Genomic DNA, 14,418 nt, shown 5'->3' with positions numbered 1-14,418 from the left:
GATTAGGGGCCACCTCAGAGCGAAACTTAAGTGTCACAGAACAGGTGACCACCCCTGAGTGACAAAAAAAGGGGTTGATTTACAAGCCCCTTGCGCCACTTTTGCGTCACTTTTCCCATGTTAAAATTGATGTAAAAGTGGCGCATGGGGCTTGTAAATCTGCCCCTAAGTGTCTTAGAATAGGGGGCGCTTTATAGGAACTGATGAGTCTCATAGAGGAGGGGCCACTTTGAACTGAGATATGAATCTAAGCAGTAAGGTTGAGGAGTGAAATGTGAGTCAGGTAGAGTAGGAAGCAACACAGAGTGAGGCTTGAATTCCTTTCAGTAGAGACCTTGGAATAGATCTAAGTATGAGTTAGATCTGAATCTCCTAAAGCAGGCCTGACTTGGAGAAGGCGATACCTCAAGTGAAATATGAGTCTAATAGTGTGAGGACAACCTCAGTCTCATAGAGTAGTGCTAACAACAGAGCGAGATATGAATGTCATAGTGTAGGGGCCACCTCAGAGTGAGATCTGAGTTCCATAGAGTAAGGTTTACCTTAGAGTAAAATGTGTAAGTCATGTGGAGTAGGCACCAATACAGAGTGATGTCTGTGTGCCTTGGAGGGAGTAGATGTGAGTCTGAGTGAGATCTGAGTCTCCTAAAGTGGGGACGCTTATACCTCAATCTGAGTCTCATAGATGACGGGTCAACTCAGAGTGAGACCAGAGTCTCATAGGGCAAGGGCGACCTCAGGCTGAGTTATAAGTTTAATAGTTAACGGAGCTTTCGTAATGACATCTCAGCCTCTGACAGATGGGCCACCTCATAGTGAGATCCAAGTCACATAGAATAAGAGCTACTTTGAATTGAAATGTGAGCCATGTAAAGGAGGTGCAACATCTGCACAATATCTGAGTGCCACAGTGTACGGGCAGTTTAGAGTAAGGTACACATCAGAGTGATATATAGGTCTCAGAGTATAAGGACCATCTCCATCTGAGCCTCAGAGAGAAGGGGACACCTGAGAGGGAGATATGAAATTCATAGTTTAAGGCTCACCTCAGTGTGAGATCAGACTGCCAAAGAGGAGGGGCCATCTCAGAATGAGATCTAAGTGTCATAGTATACAAGCCACCTCAGAGGGAAATGTAAGTCTTATTGTGTAGGAACTATCTCAGAATGAAATCCGATTCTTATAGTGCAGGAGTCAACACATGCAGAGGTCGGAGTCTCAGAGAGTGTGGGCCACTTCAGGTAGAGTTCTGAATCTCACAGAGAAGGGTCCATCTCAATGTGAAACATAAGTTCCATAGAGGAGATTCATTGTCCTCAGAGAGAGGATCAAGTCATTTTCTCTTCAGAGTTTGAACTGAGGCCCTTAGACTATTCCCGTTTCTTGTATGAAAAAGTTAAAGCTGAGGCCCCTTAGAGTTGCTGCTTTCTCTGAGTGAGAATGGAATTCCTAAGAATAAGAGTATTCTCTTCAGAATATGAATCATTTTCTGCAGAATAAAACCAGTCTTCGCAGAATGAGTACTGATTTCCAAAGAATAAGAACTCTGAAGTGAGTGTTAGCTGCCATCCCTTGTGTGAGAACATCTTCTCCCATTTGGAGACCCATAGGGAAACTCCAAGGATTGGTCCATGGGTGTATGGAAGGTGCTTCTCTCTGGTGGTATGACTGCCTTGCCCCCAGAAGTCTGAGAATACCTTCTCCCCTAAGAGTCCTTTACCCCTCAAGTGGTCTGATGCTACTGCCTCCCTTATGAGTGTGAATGCCTTCCCACAATATGGTTTAGAATACGTCTCCTCTGTGAAATGTATTGTTCTTTCGAGTCAGAAATTGTTGTCGCGTTTAAGTGTCTTATTTGTTTGTGGAGTTCAAGTGTCTTATAATATTGTAGTCCAAGAGTGTCTTCTCATGTAATGGAGTTTGAGGAACATCTTCCCTATTGTGTCGGATTGAGGTTTTCGCCCTACTGGGTACAAGATATGGTTCCTCACTGTTGAATGTGAACACCAGCTACCTTTTGGAGTCAGAATTGTCTTCTTCCCAATGAAGAGTCAAAGTGGTTTCTGCTCTATTAAATTTGAGAGTACCATCTCCCCGATAGAACCTCAGGTAACCGTCTCTTGGCTCCTCTCACGACTCTCTAGAGAGTTTGAGAGTCTATCCTCTGCAGCCTAATGTGTATATGGAGTTATACAGTGTTGGTTCCCATTCGGAGTCCCAGTATTTTTTCTCCTGCACAGTGTTTGAAAGTGTCTTGCCACCAGTAGAGTGTGGAAGGGCCTTGTTTCCTATGGCGTCCAACGGGGCATTTACCCATATGGAGTCTGTGAGGTTGTTATCCCATGTGGGGTGTTGCAAGCTGTGTTCTGCATGGAGATTGAGAGAGCATTGTGTACTAAGGGGATCTTCTACCTTAGTGAGTCTGGAGCTTGGGTGTCAAAGAGGTTGTGGGATGTTTATATATCTACCCAGATTGTGAGAGGGCTGTGTTTTCTCATGATTCCAAAGCCTTGTCCCATAAGGTGTCTGTGAGAGTCTTGCCCTTAAGGAGTATGAGAGGACTTTGTTTCCTAAGGAGTCTGAAGTTTTATTCCACAAGGTGTCTAAGAAGATACTCGTTCTATGGGGTCCTTGTTTTATATGACGTTTGAGGGGATCTTGCCCAAGATGTGATATCCATGCTTTCTCAGGAGTCTATTGGGCCTAGTTTAACAACAAAGGTGAGCAGGCCTTGTCCCGGGTGGAGGCTTTGAGGCTTTGTTTCCTATAGAGTCTAAAACAACATTGTTCCCATTGGGTCTGGCAATCCCTTGTTCAATATGGAATTCGAGATGGACCTCCCTCTGTGGGTCCGAGAGGGCCATATTCCCCATTGGGTGTGAGGGGGCCTTGTTTTCTGTGGAGTGTTAAATAGTCTTTTTCCTATTGGGTCTGAGAGGACATTCTTTCAAACTGGGTCATAGAACGCCTAGTTTCCTGTGAGTTCTGAGAGGTCTTTGTTTCCTGTAGAGTCTGAGAGAACCTTGTTTCCTGCAGAGTCTGAGAGGGCCTTGTTTCCTGCAGAGTCTGAGAGGGCCTTGTTTCCTGTAGAGTCTGAGAGGGCCTTGTTTCCTGCAGAGTCTGAGAGGGCCTTGTTTCCTGTAGAGTCTGAGAGGGCCTTGTTTCCTGTAGAGTCCGAGAGGGCCTGGTTTCCTGTAGAGTCCGAGAGGGCCTTGTTTCCTGCAGAGTCCGAGAGGGCCTTGTTTCCTGCAGAGTCTGAGAGGGCCTTGTTTCCTGTAGAGTCTGAGAGGGCCTTGTTTCCTGCAGAGTCTGAGAGGGCCTTGTTTCCTGCAGAGTCTGAGAGGGCCTTGTTTCCTGTAGAGTCTGAGAGGGCCTGGTTTACTGTAGAGTCTGAGAGGGCCTTGTTTCCTGCAGAGTGTGAGAGGGCCTTGTTTCCTGTAGAGTCTGAGAGGGCCTTTTTCCTGCAGAGTCTGAGAGGGCCTTGTTTCCTGTAGAGTCTGAGAGGGCCTTGTTTCTTGTAGAGTGTGAGAGGGCCTTGTTTCCTGCAGAGTCTGAGAGGGCCTTGTTTCCTGCAGAGTCTGAGAGGGCCTTGTTTCCTGTAGAGTCTGAGAGGGCCTTTTTCCTGCAGAGTCTGAGAGGGCCTTGTTTCCTGTAGAGTCTGAGAGGGCCTTGTTTCTTGTAGAGTGTGAGAGGGCCTTGTTTCCTGCAGAGTCTGAGAGGGCCTTGTTTCCTGCAGAGTCTGAGAGGGCCTTGTTTCCTGTAGAGTCTGAGAGGGCCTTGTTTCCTGCAGAGTCTGAGAGGGCCTTGTTTCCTGTAGAATCTGAGAGGGCCTTGTTTCCTGTGGAGTCCGAGAGGGCCTTGTTTCCTGTAGAGTCCGAGAGGGCCTTGTTTCCTGCAGAGTCTGAGAGGGCCTTGTTTCCTGCAGAGTCTGAGAGGGCCTTGTTTCCTGCAGAGTCTGAGAGGGCCTTGTTTCCTGCAGAGTCTGAGAGGGCCTTGTTTCCTGCAGAGTCTGAGAGGGCCTTGTTTCCTGTAGAGTCTGAGAGGGCCTGGTTTACTGTAGAGTCTGAGAGGGCCTTGTTTCCTGTAGAGTCTGAGAGGGCCTTTTTCCTGCAGAGTCTGAGAGGGCCTTGTTTCCTGTAGAGTCTGAGAGGGCCGTGTTTCTTGTAGAGTCTGAGAGGGCCTTTTTCCTGCAGAGTCTGAGAGGGCCTTGTTTCTTGTAGAGTCTGAGAGGGCCTTTTTTCCTGCAGAGTCTGAGAGGGCCTTGTTTCCTGCAGAGTCTGAGAGGGCCTTGTTTCCTGCAGAGTCTGAGAGGGCCTTGTTTCCTGCAGAGTCTGAGAGGGCCTTGTTTCCTGTAGAGTCTGAGAGGGCCTTTTTTCCTGCAGAGTCTAAGAGGGCTTTGTTTCCTGTAGAGTCTGAGAGGGCCTTGTTTCCTATTGTTCCGGGAGGGCCTGGTTTCCTATAGTGTGTCAGGGAGGGCCTTTTTCTCTGAAAGGTCTGAAGGGCCTTATTTCCTATAAGGTCGGAGAGGGCCTTGCTTCCTGTGGATTCCGGGAACGCCTAGTTTCCTCTGGCATGTGGGAGGACTTGTTTCCTGTGAGGCCTAGACGGGCCTTGTTTCCTGCGGGAGGCCTGAGACGAATTGCCTAAAAAGCTGGGGAGGGCCTTGTTTCCCGTGCGGTATTAGAGAGCCGTGTTTCCTTTGGGGCTTGGGAGGTGTTTCTCTCCATTGTGGACTATAAAATTACCTTCACCCCCACACATTGAGAAGATACCATCCAACCGCATAGAGACAGCGTTACATCGGCTAGGCAATAAGCACCAAGGCACTGCAGCAGGTGTCTGTCTTACTGTGTGTATGTACGTGTTTAATTCGCCTATTAGCAGATAATTCCCCATTGGACAGTAACAGCTGGTGCCTCTTTTTGGGTGCTGACAGTTTTCATTTACATGTTTTCAGAGGTGCTCAAAGGACTGGTCTCTGAGGAATCCAAACATCCCTGAGGCATGAGGCTTGTGAATGAGTAGTGCCCTCCTCGGGGTGACCCCCTGCAAGATGGCGTAATGGGATGAGATAAGGCATCAGGCCCCTGGTGGCTGTTCCATGCATTATTAGTTTGTTTGCAAAAATGTCTGTTTTCACCAAGTCACTGTAGAAAGGAAAGCTATTTGGCAGGCCCTTCAGAAAGATCCTAGTAGCACACATGGAGTGCCTCACAGTCCCCAAAATGGTTCTTTGTGTGTCTACCACTGGCCTGGATAACTTAGAGAGATCAAATTCTAGCCGAGTAAGGACACTCGTGGACTACCGGGCTTGGCCTTAAAGTCTACTCTCCAGGCAGTGTCCACAGTAATTTCATCTAAAACAGACTACAGGTAGGTTGGTACAGTAATGTGTGTCAACGTCCTGCTTTTAGCAAAACATAGTCCACTTTTTCGGAACTTATATGTTCAACGTATACCTGGTCACCAATTCACTAATTCTGGATGTGTTGCACTGGTTGCCATGGACTTTCTATGCTATTGAATGCCTGCATTGTCTATATACAGGGTACCCAGTCTTGATTCCACCGCACACCGTTTGTCCTCCGCCCTACACTCCCTGTCTCCTATGTCATTCTTCTTTTTATCACTGCTTTCCTCTTTGGTCACGGCTTTTCTCTCTTTCTCCTTCTCATTCTACCTCCCGTTTGTGTATTTCTCTCTTACTGTGGGGCAAAGTTTGAAGATCAAAGATAAGTACCACTCCCCAAACATGAGTACCGGGGTCCGCCAATGTAACAACCTGCACAAATTAAGCGCTCTTGGCTGGTGGTCTTCAAGGGCACATAATTTGACAAAAGCATCAACCACCAGATTTCCTTTGCTCCACCCTCTGAGGTCTACTCAGATCTTACCTAGTCTCCAGCTTCGTTGCTGTTGTGATGCTGTGCTATGGAGGCTGTTGTTTGATCCTGCCTAGCCTGCCTGCCTAGGATGGGGAAACTGAATGAAGTGGTTAGTGTGCATTTCAAGAAGGAGATACAACCATGGCAGGTGGTGTTTCCTTCACTCTGACCTGTGCTCTGGAAGATATTTGTGTCTTCTGTAAGCTGATCTTGTTCCTGTGATGTTTCCTAAAAATTAAGACTTCAAATTAGGAAGGCTTCCTATGCACAAGGTCAACCACGCAAAAGCCTCTGTATAGTTTATCCTGTTCAATTTATCATGTGTCATGTACACAACGTCTGCCTCTTCTGTCTTCCCTTTTTTACCTTTTCCCCAATACTCCCCTTTAAGACTGTCCACTCACCATGTTGTTCTGTCTGAACGCCCCTTCTTATTTTGATTTTCTCTCTGACTGCCTCCCTTCTCACTTCTGCTTCTGCTTCTGTCTTCCCTAATTATAAAACTATTTTCTTCTTACAACTTTTATCCCTCCGCCCCATCCTCGCCACCACATTCTTTGTCTTTCCTCTATACTTGTCCTGCTCATTGTCCTTTTTTGCTCCTCTTGTTTTCTTCATCCTGATTCTTATTCATCATTTCGGGGCATCCGGGCGGATTCAAGTTTTGGCAGATATAATTGTGCCGATTCCTGGATCTGGGCCTGCCCCAGTGAAAGGTGCCGACTGTGTCCCAGCTGGAATTGTGGCCACCTGGAGACATTTAGTGGTGGTCGCATTGTGTGTGCTGCGTGTTCAAAGCAGCGACCTGCAGGGAGTGAGGAAGGTCGTTTATTTTCAGCTCCAGCTGGGCCCAACTAAAATGACGCACTTAGGGGGCCATCAGCCCGCCTTTTGTTGGAGCCTCATCCTGCCTGGGAGCTAGCTGGATGCCGCTGCCATATGGAAACAAAGACACAGCATGTTCTCACTTCACAAGTGCTTAAGAGATAAACTATGATGTGAAGGCAGGTTTATGACTTTTCCTCTCTCTGTACGTCAGATATATGCAAGCACTGGAACAGTGCCAGATTTATTTTTCTAAGCAGTCACACTAAGAACATCTCACTAATAGGTGTGTACGACTTTCAGACCTATCGAGAAAAAAAGCAAATATTGTTCTAAACTGTGCCTGGCTGATCGAATGTCGTCCCTCCATGTTGATTTTGAACTTCACTAATCTAGATTTCACGGACTGTGCTGTGATCTGCAGGTAACACACGGATCTCTGCGGAAAATTAATTACCCCCTGAATTATGTACATCAAATGCAAATGTTTGTGCTTCATCGTATCCACTATGTTTTCCACCAGGCACATGAACCGTATTTGGTATTTTAGGATGTGTCAAACCTGTGAAAAGTCTGCACTTATATCTCTACAGCAAGTGCATTAACCTTTATAGCTATCTTACTCCTTTATACCATGGAACTTACTTGGTATGCAAATATCTCTGTAACAGGTGACTTAGCCTCATAAGATGATTTTATAACGATCGGTGCTTTAAATGGGGAGGTACTGTCTGGTATGGAGTACCCGCACTTTTTTAATTTGAACAGAAGAATACATGCACTTCTTTAATTTGAAAAGAAGAGTGCCTGTACTTCTCAGGTCTGCTGCAATATATATTTAATGGGAAAGAACCGGCACTTCTCTGGAGGAAACAGGTACTCCAAATAGTGAGTATCTAGACTTCTATATTCCATTTAATAGACTGATAATGGTGTCTCTTTGTGAGGAATTGGGTACGCAAGAACACTTTTACTAGCACATATGACCTTGTTGCCAAAGTATTTGACGCACAACTTCTGAAAAGATGAATGGTTAAGTTGTTTTTTTTTACTCTGCTCCTCATTACTACAGCCGCTTTCTGCTGGCCTTTGATTCTCGGTTTATAGTATCCTGGAGTAAATCTTTTCCATTTAGGGCACTGAAGCCCCTGCTTCCATTTTAACTTCCATCTTGCTGTCCACTCTGTCTCCCTTTCACATACAACTTGTTCTGGGACCCTCCCTTCTTCTGTTTCTTACTGTTCCCATCATGCGTTCACCCCTTACTTTTAGTTCTCTGCAATTTCTTACATTCATTTTCCCTGTTCGGTACGAATGTACTTTAGCAAGTGTAATTTGCATTTGGCTTAGAAATTGAAACTCTCTGGTAGCCATCGAGGATTGAGAAATGCCACCTGGCTTCAAAAAAGAGCAGCCTATCAAGCAACCCTACTCTGGCACCATCACAAGTATTTGGAATTCAATTCCATTCCACCAGCTCAGCAGACCACTGCCACATTTCATGCAACTATTAGAAAGAAGCTTAAACTCCCCCTCTTACAAAAAAAAACACTGATTGAAACTGAGAAAATGATTTACTCATTTAATATATAACCTCTATCACCTTTCCAAAGATGGGCCCCATCAAAACGTCCCCACCTTGCTGTACATCCTTCCCACTCCCCTCTGAATGTTTCTAGATTTTTATATATTATTTGTTAGTTCCTTTCTGTACTTTACGTTTTCTGGTTCGCTCCACTGTCTAGCGCTTATTCTACATGTCTGTTTCTCCTACTGGTCTCTCTGTCTTGCTGGTCATCTTTTCTGCCTCTGTTTACTGGCTGTGTTTGATTTTTAACTTTTATTGATTTGGTCATTAAGTTTGTTTATCATGATATGTAAACTATTCCTGCTCCTTTACAAAGCGCTCTAATGACACTTGGTGGTGTTAGTGCTAGAGAAGGCAACATAAGTTAAGTGCAGAAATAAATACATGGTCCCTGCTTTCCCGACCCTCTTTCTCCTAGTCTTTCCAGCTCTCCTCTGTCCATGTCTTTCTCTGCCATGTGTCTCCTGTTCCTTGCAGCTCTTCTCTCCTCCTTGCCTTTATCACCCCAGATTCTTCTGCTCCTTCGCATCTCTCTTCTGGTCCATGACTTTCTCCCTACCGTTAAGTGCTTGAGTTTCAGCTCTCCTCTGGCCCCTGACTTTCTCGCCCCTGTTTCTTTTGTGCCTTTCAGCTTTCCACTGGCTCGTGTCTTTCACACTCCTGCTTATCCTGCTTCTTGCAGCGCTCTTCTCCTTACATTTTCTCACCCCTGTTTCTTCTGTTCAGTTCCTTTCTGATCTCCTCCACTCCTTGCCATTTCTCACAGCTGTTTATCTGCCCCTTGCTTGCAGCTGCCCCAGCTCCTTGCCTTTCCTTAGCCCTGTTCTCTGCTCCTTGCCTCGCCTTTTCTCACCACTGTTTCTCTTCTCCCTGCCTTCTCTCACCCCTGTTTCTCTGCTCCTTGCCTTTTCTCATCCCTGTTTCTCTACTCCTTGCCTTCTCTCACCCTGTTTCTCTACTCCTTGCCTTCTCTCACCCTGTTTCTCATCTCCTTGCCTTCTCTCACCCTGTTTCTCTTCTCCCTGCCTTCTCTCACCCCTGTTTCTCTGCTCCTTGCCTTTTCTCATCCCTGTTTCTCTACTCCTTGCCTTCTCTCACCCTGTTTCTCATCTCCTTGCCTTCTCTCACCCTGTTTCTCTTCTCCCTGCCTTCTCTCACCCCTGTTTCTCTGCTCCTTGCCTTTTCTCATCCCTGTTTCTCTACTCCTTGCCTTCTCTCACCCTGTTTCTCATCTCCTTGCCTTCTCTCACCCTGTTTCTCTTCTCCCTGCCTTCTCTCACCCCTGTTTCTCTGCTCCTTGCCTTTTCTCACCCCTGTTTCTCATCTCCTTGCCTTCTCTCACCCTGTTTCTCTTCTCCCTGCCTTCTCTCACCCCTGTTTCTCTGCTCCTTGCCTTTTCTCACCCCTGTTTCTCTACTCCTTGCCTTCTCTCACCCTGTTTCTCATCTCCTTGCCTTCTCTCACCCTGTTTCTCATCTCCTTGCTTTCTCTTACCCCTGTTTCTCTGCTCTTTGCCTTTTCTCAGCCCTGTTTCTCTGCTCCTTGCCTTTTCTCAACCCTGTTTCTCTGCGCTTTCCCTTCTCTCGCCCCTGTTTCTCTGCTCCTTGCCTTCTCTCACCCATGTTTCTCATCTCCTTGCCTTCTCTCAGCCTTGTTTCTCTGCTCCTTGCCCCTTCTCACCCCTGTGTTCTACCCCTTCCTCTCTCTCAGCCCTGTTTCTCTGCTCCCTGCCCCTTCTCACCCCTGTTTCTCTGCTCCTTGCCTCTTCTCACCCCTGTTTCTCTGCTCCCTGCCTCTTCTCACCCCTGTTTCTCTGCCCCTTGCAGCTGTCCTCGGCCCTGCTCTTCGACGCCGTGTACACCGTGGTGAGTGCGGTCCAGGAGCTGAACCGGAGCCAGGAGATCGGCGTGAAGCCGCTGTCCTGCGGCTCTGCCCAGATCTGGCAGCACGGCACGAGCCTCATGAACTACCTGCGAATGGTGAGAAGGGACTGAAGTCCGGCGCGTGCCCTGGGGTACCCTAGCTGCGCGGGCACTCGGGGGCGCAGTGTGTGGGTACTGAGGGGCACACATTTAGTGTACCGCGAGAGCGCGTAGCGGCATAGCTTTGATAAAATGTACTGGCACTGACTGGCATGGCTGTGGTGCACCAAGCTGGCATTGGGCAGCAGAGCTGTGTCGCCAGGCACTATGCCTTAGAGTACAGAGCTCGTGGCACTGTACGGACATCTACAGGTGCTCTGTTCTGGGTCTGGGGCTCTGTACAGCCACCCAGTGCTGTGTGCCTGAGGGCTTGCATGCTCTGTACTATTGGCCAGGGGGATTACTGTGGTGCACTGAAACAGATTCCAGCGACAGGCCTCTGGTGGATACTTCAAGTTTCCACAGTTATGGTAGTTTGCACTTTATAAATATGTCAGTCATTTAGCTCGTCTCTGGTGTGCTGCACAGAAAAGCACAGCATGAGAGCCCTGTGTTGTCACCGCGTTCAGTGTCGTGGTGGACACCACGGTCATTGAGTTGCCTGGATACCTGAAGGTGTTGTGGAAGCACCAGTGGCAAGATTTATCTGCAAACTGCAAAGTGTTAGATGCAGGTGGCCTGGTGTGTTGTGCCTGTGCCCATGTATGGAGCTTGCACACTCGGAGACCAGGTGACACTGTTGAGGTGAACTGTACAGGAAATACCTGGCAGTGCCGTGGTGCACATTACAGACACCCATGAGCTGTGGTGAAAATGACAGACAGTCAGTGACTGGACTGTGGTTACAGTCAGTGGCATGGCTGTTAAGCCATCACTGACACCCAGTGGTGAAAATGAAAATGACAGGAAATGAGCGGCATGGCGGTGGGGTGCACATCACTGACATCCGGTGGGTCGGCTGCGGCTACTGGCAGTCACAGTGGTATGACTGTGGTGCACATTACTCAGATCCAGTGGCTGCACTGTGGTGAAAACTACAGAAGCCAGTGGCATGGCTATGGTGTACAGTATAGGCACCAGGTGGTGTGGTTCTAGTCAATCAATCAGGGGCTTGTAAAGCGCGGCTACTCACCCGTGAGGGTCTCATGGTCGCTGGGGTGGGGTAGAGACAGGCTGCTGGTTGGACTGGGTGGAGGATCATTCGAAGAGCCATGTCTTGAAGTCCTGCATGAATTGGGTCAGTGACGCTGATTGTCTGAGGTGCAGGGGCAGGGAGTTCATTGTCTCGGTGGCGAGGTAAGATAACGATCTTCCTCCGGTTCTGGTCTTGTGGATCCTAGGGATGGAGGCGAGTTGGGAGGATCGGAGTTGTTTGGTGGGCACTTGGAATGTGAGGCGGTGGTTCAGCTATGCTGGTCCTTCGTTGTGCAGGGCTTTGTAGGCGTCAGTGAGGAGCTTGAAAGTAACTCTCTTGTTGAGTGAGAGCCCGTGGAGTTGTCAGAGGTGTTGCGTGAAGTGGCTGCGACAGGGGATGTCGAGGCCCAGTCTGGCTTCAGCCTTTTGGACATATTGTAGTTTCCTGAGCTGTTTCTGGGTGACGCCTGCATAGAATGCGTTGCCTTAGTTGAGTCTGCTGGTGATATGTGCATGGGTGACCATACTTCGTGGTTCTGTGGGGATCCATCTGAAAGTCTTTCAGAGCAGGTGGAGCGTGTGGAAGTAGAGGCTGAGGAAACTGCATAGATTTGGCAGTCCATCGTGAGCGAACAGTCCAGTATGATGGCAAAATAGTCCTTCGGGTGGGAGGGGGCACCCAGAGCAGCTGGCTACCAAGAGTTGTTCAAGGCTGACGCAATAGGTTCCAGGATGAGAACTTTGATCTTGTCCGAGTTGAGTTTGCGGCAGCTGTCTTTCATCCATGTCGCAACGGCCTACATTACACTGTCGAAGCTTGTTCTGGCGGTTGACGGTTCATTGGTAAGGGAGAGGATAAGCTGGGTGTTGTCAGTGTAGGAGGCGATGTTGGATCCATGGTTTCTGACGATGGCTGCAAGGGGGGCCTTGTAGATGTTGAAGAGGGTGGGGCTCATGGAGGAGCCCTGGGGGACTCCACAGATAATATCCATGGTTCTGAGAGGAATGGTGGTAGTCTGACTCGCTGGGTCCAGCCAGTAAGGAAGGAGTGGATCCAGTCCAGAGCCCTGTCGCAGATGCAGGCGTCGTGGAGTCTGCTGATTAGGGTGTAGTGGGAGACGGTGTCGAAGGCGGCTGAGAGGTGTAGTAGGAAGAGGGCTGCTGTCTCAGCCTGGTCAAGGAGGGAGCGGATGTTGTCTGTGGTGGGGAGGAGTGCAGTCTCTGCTGTGGTTGCTTCGGAAGCCGGATTGGGAGTAGTACAGGAGGTGGTTCACTTCGATGAGCGCGCAGAGTTTGGCGTTGATGGCCTTCTCAATTACCTTGGCTGGGAAGGGGAGGAGGGAGATCGGTCTGAAGTTATTGAGGTCCGTCGGATTTGAGGATGGCGTCTTCAGCAGGGGTTTGATCTTGGTGTGCTTTCAGTCTTTGGGAAAGTGGCAGTTTCGATGGAGCAGTTCAGGGGCGCAACTAGGTCTTCATTTCGGGGGGGCTAACATGGCAAAAGAAGGGGCGTGGCTAATGTTAATCAATGGGGCGGAGCTAAAATGGCAGATAATCAGGATCGGTTAATGCCCCCTCACACCTTAAAACCCATACCCGCCCTGAACTCTAAAATTAACCCCGGCACCCCAAAACCCATACCCATCCTGATCCCTAAAATTATCCCCCCCTGGCACCCCAAAACCCATACTCACCCCACACCCTAAAATTACCCCCTGGCACCCCAAAACCCATTACCACCCTGAACCCTAAAATCACCCCCCTAGAGCCCCAAAGCCCATACCCGCCCTGAACCCTTAAATTACCCCTGGCACCCCAAAACCCATACCCACCCTGAACCCTAAAATGACCCCTGGACCCCAAAACCCATACCCGCAGTGATCCCTAAAATTACACCCTTGCCCCCCAAAACCCATACTCACCCTGAATCTTAAAATTACCCCTGACACACCAAAACACATACCCACGCTGAACCCTAACATTAACCCCCTCACACCCTAAAACCCATACCCGCCCTGAACCCTAAAATTACCCCTGGCACCCCAAAACCCATACCGATCCCTAAAATTATCCACCCCGCACCCCAAGACCCATACCCACCCCACACCCTAAAATTACCCCCTGGCACCCCAAAACCCATTACCATCCTGAACCCTAAAATCACCCCCCTGGCACCCCAAAACCCATACCCACCCTGAACCCTAAAATGACCTCTGGCACCCCAAAACCCATACCCGCAGTGATCCCTAAAATTACACCCTTGCCCCCCAAAACCCATACTCACCCTGAATCTTAAAATTACCCCTGACACACCAAAACACATACCCACGCTGAACCCTAACATTAACCCCCTCACACCCTAAAACCCATACCCGCCCTGAACCCTAAAATTACCCCTGGCACCCCAAAACCCATACCGCAGTGATCCCTAAAGTTACACCCTTGCCCCCCAAAACCCATACTCACCCAGAATCTTAAAATTACCCCTGGCACACCAAAACACATACCCACGCTGAACCCTAAAATTAACCCCCTCACACCCTAAAACCCATACCCGCCCTGAACCCTAAAATTACCCCTGGCGCCCCAAAACCCATACCCATCCTGATCCTTAAAATTACCCCCCCCGCGGCATCCCAAAACCCATACCCACCCCACACCCTAAAATTACCCCCTGGCACCCCAAAACGCCTTACCACCCTGAACCTTAAATTACCCCTGGCACCCCAGAAACCATACCCATGCTGAACCATAAATTCCCCCCTTGCCCCCCAAAACCCATACCCACCCTGAACCTTAAAATTACCCCAGGCACCCCAAAACCCATACCCATGCAGAGCCATAAATTCCCCTCTGGCACCCCATAACCCATACCCACCCTGAACCCTAAAATAGCCCCCTGACATCCCAAAACCCACACCTGCCCTAAACCCTAAAATTACCCTTGGCACTATAAAACACATACCCACGCTGAACCCTAAAATTAATCCCATGGCACCCCAAAACCCACACCCACCCTGAACCCTAAAAGTACCCGCCCCCCTGGCACCCCAAAACCCATACC

The 14,418-nt window shown here is 48.7% G+C and overlaps 1 protein-coding gene across 1 annotated transcript in view; it reads left to right on the top strand.

The window, feature by feature from the left end:
* The window catches only part of GRIK4 (glutamate ionotropic receptor kainate type subunit 4), a 596,594-nt gene that overhangs the window by 416,959 nt on the left and 165,217 nt on the right, over nucleotides 1–14,418 (top strand). Inside the window, exon 7 of the mRNA XM_078683930.1 lies at nucleotides 10,125–10,277. Coding sequence (XP_078540056.1) covers nucleotides 10,125–10,277 — 153 coding nt within the window. The remainder of the gene's footprint in view (nucleotides 1–10,124; nucleotides 10,278–14,418) is intronic.

Source organism: Lissotriton helveticus, chromosome 3_1 (assembly GCF_964261635.1).
Source record: "Lissotriton helveticus chromosome 3_1, aLisHel1.1, whole genome shotgun sequence".
NCBI lineage: Eukaryota > Metazoa > Chordata > Amphibia > Caudata > Salamandridae > Lissotriton > Lissotriton helveticus.
Note: the sequence above shows the minus strand (reverse complement) of the source record. Positions and strands in the feature narration are given on the sequence as shown.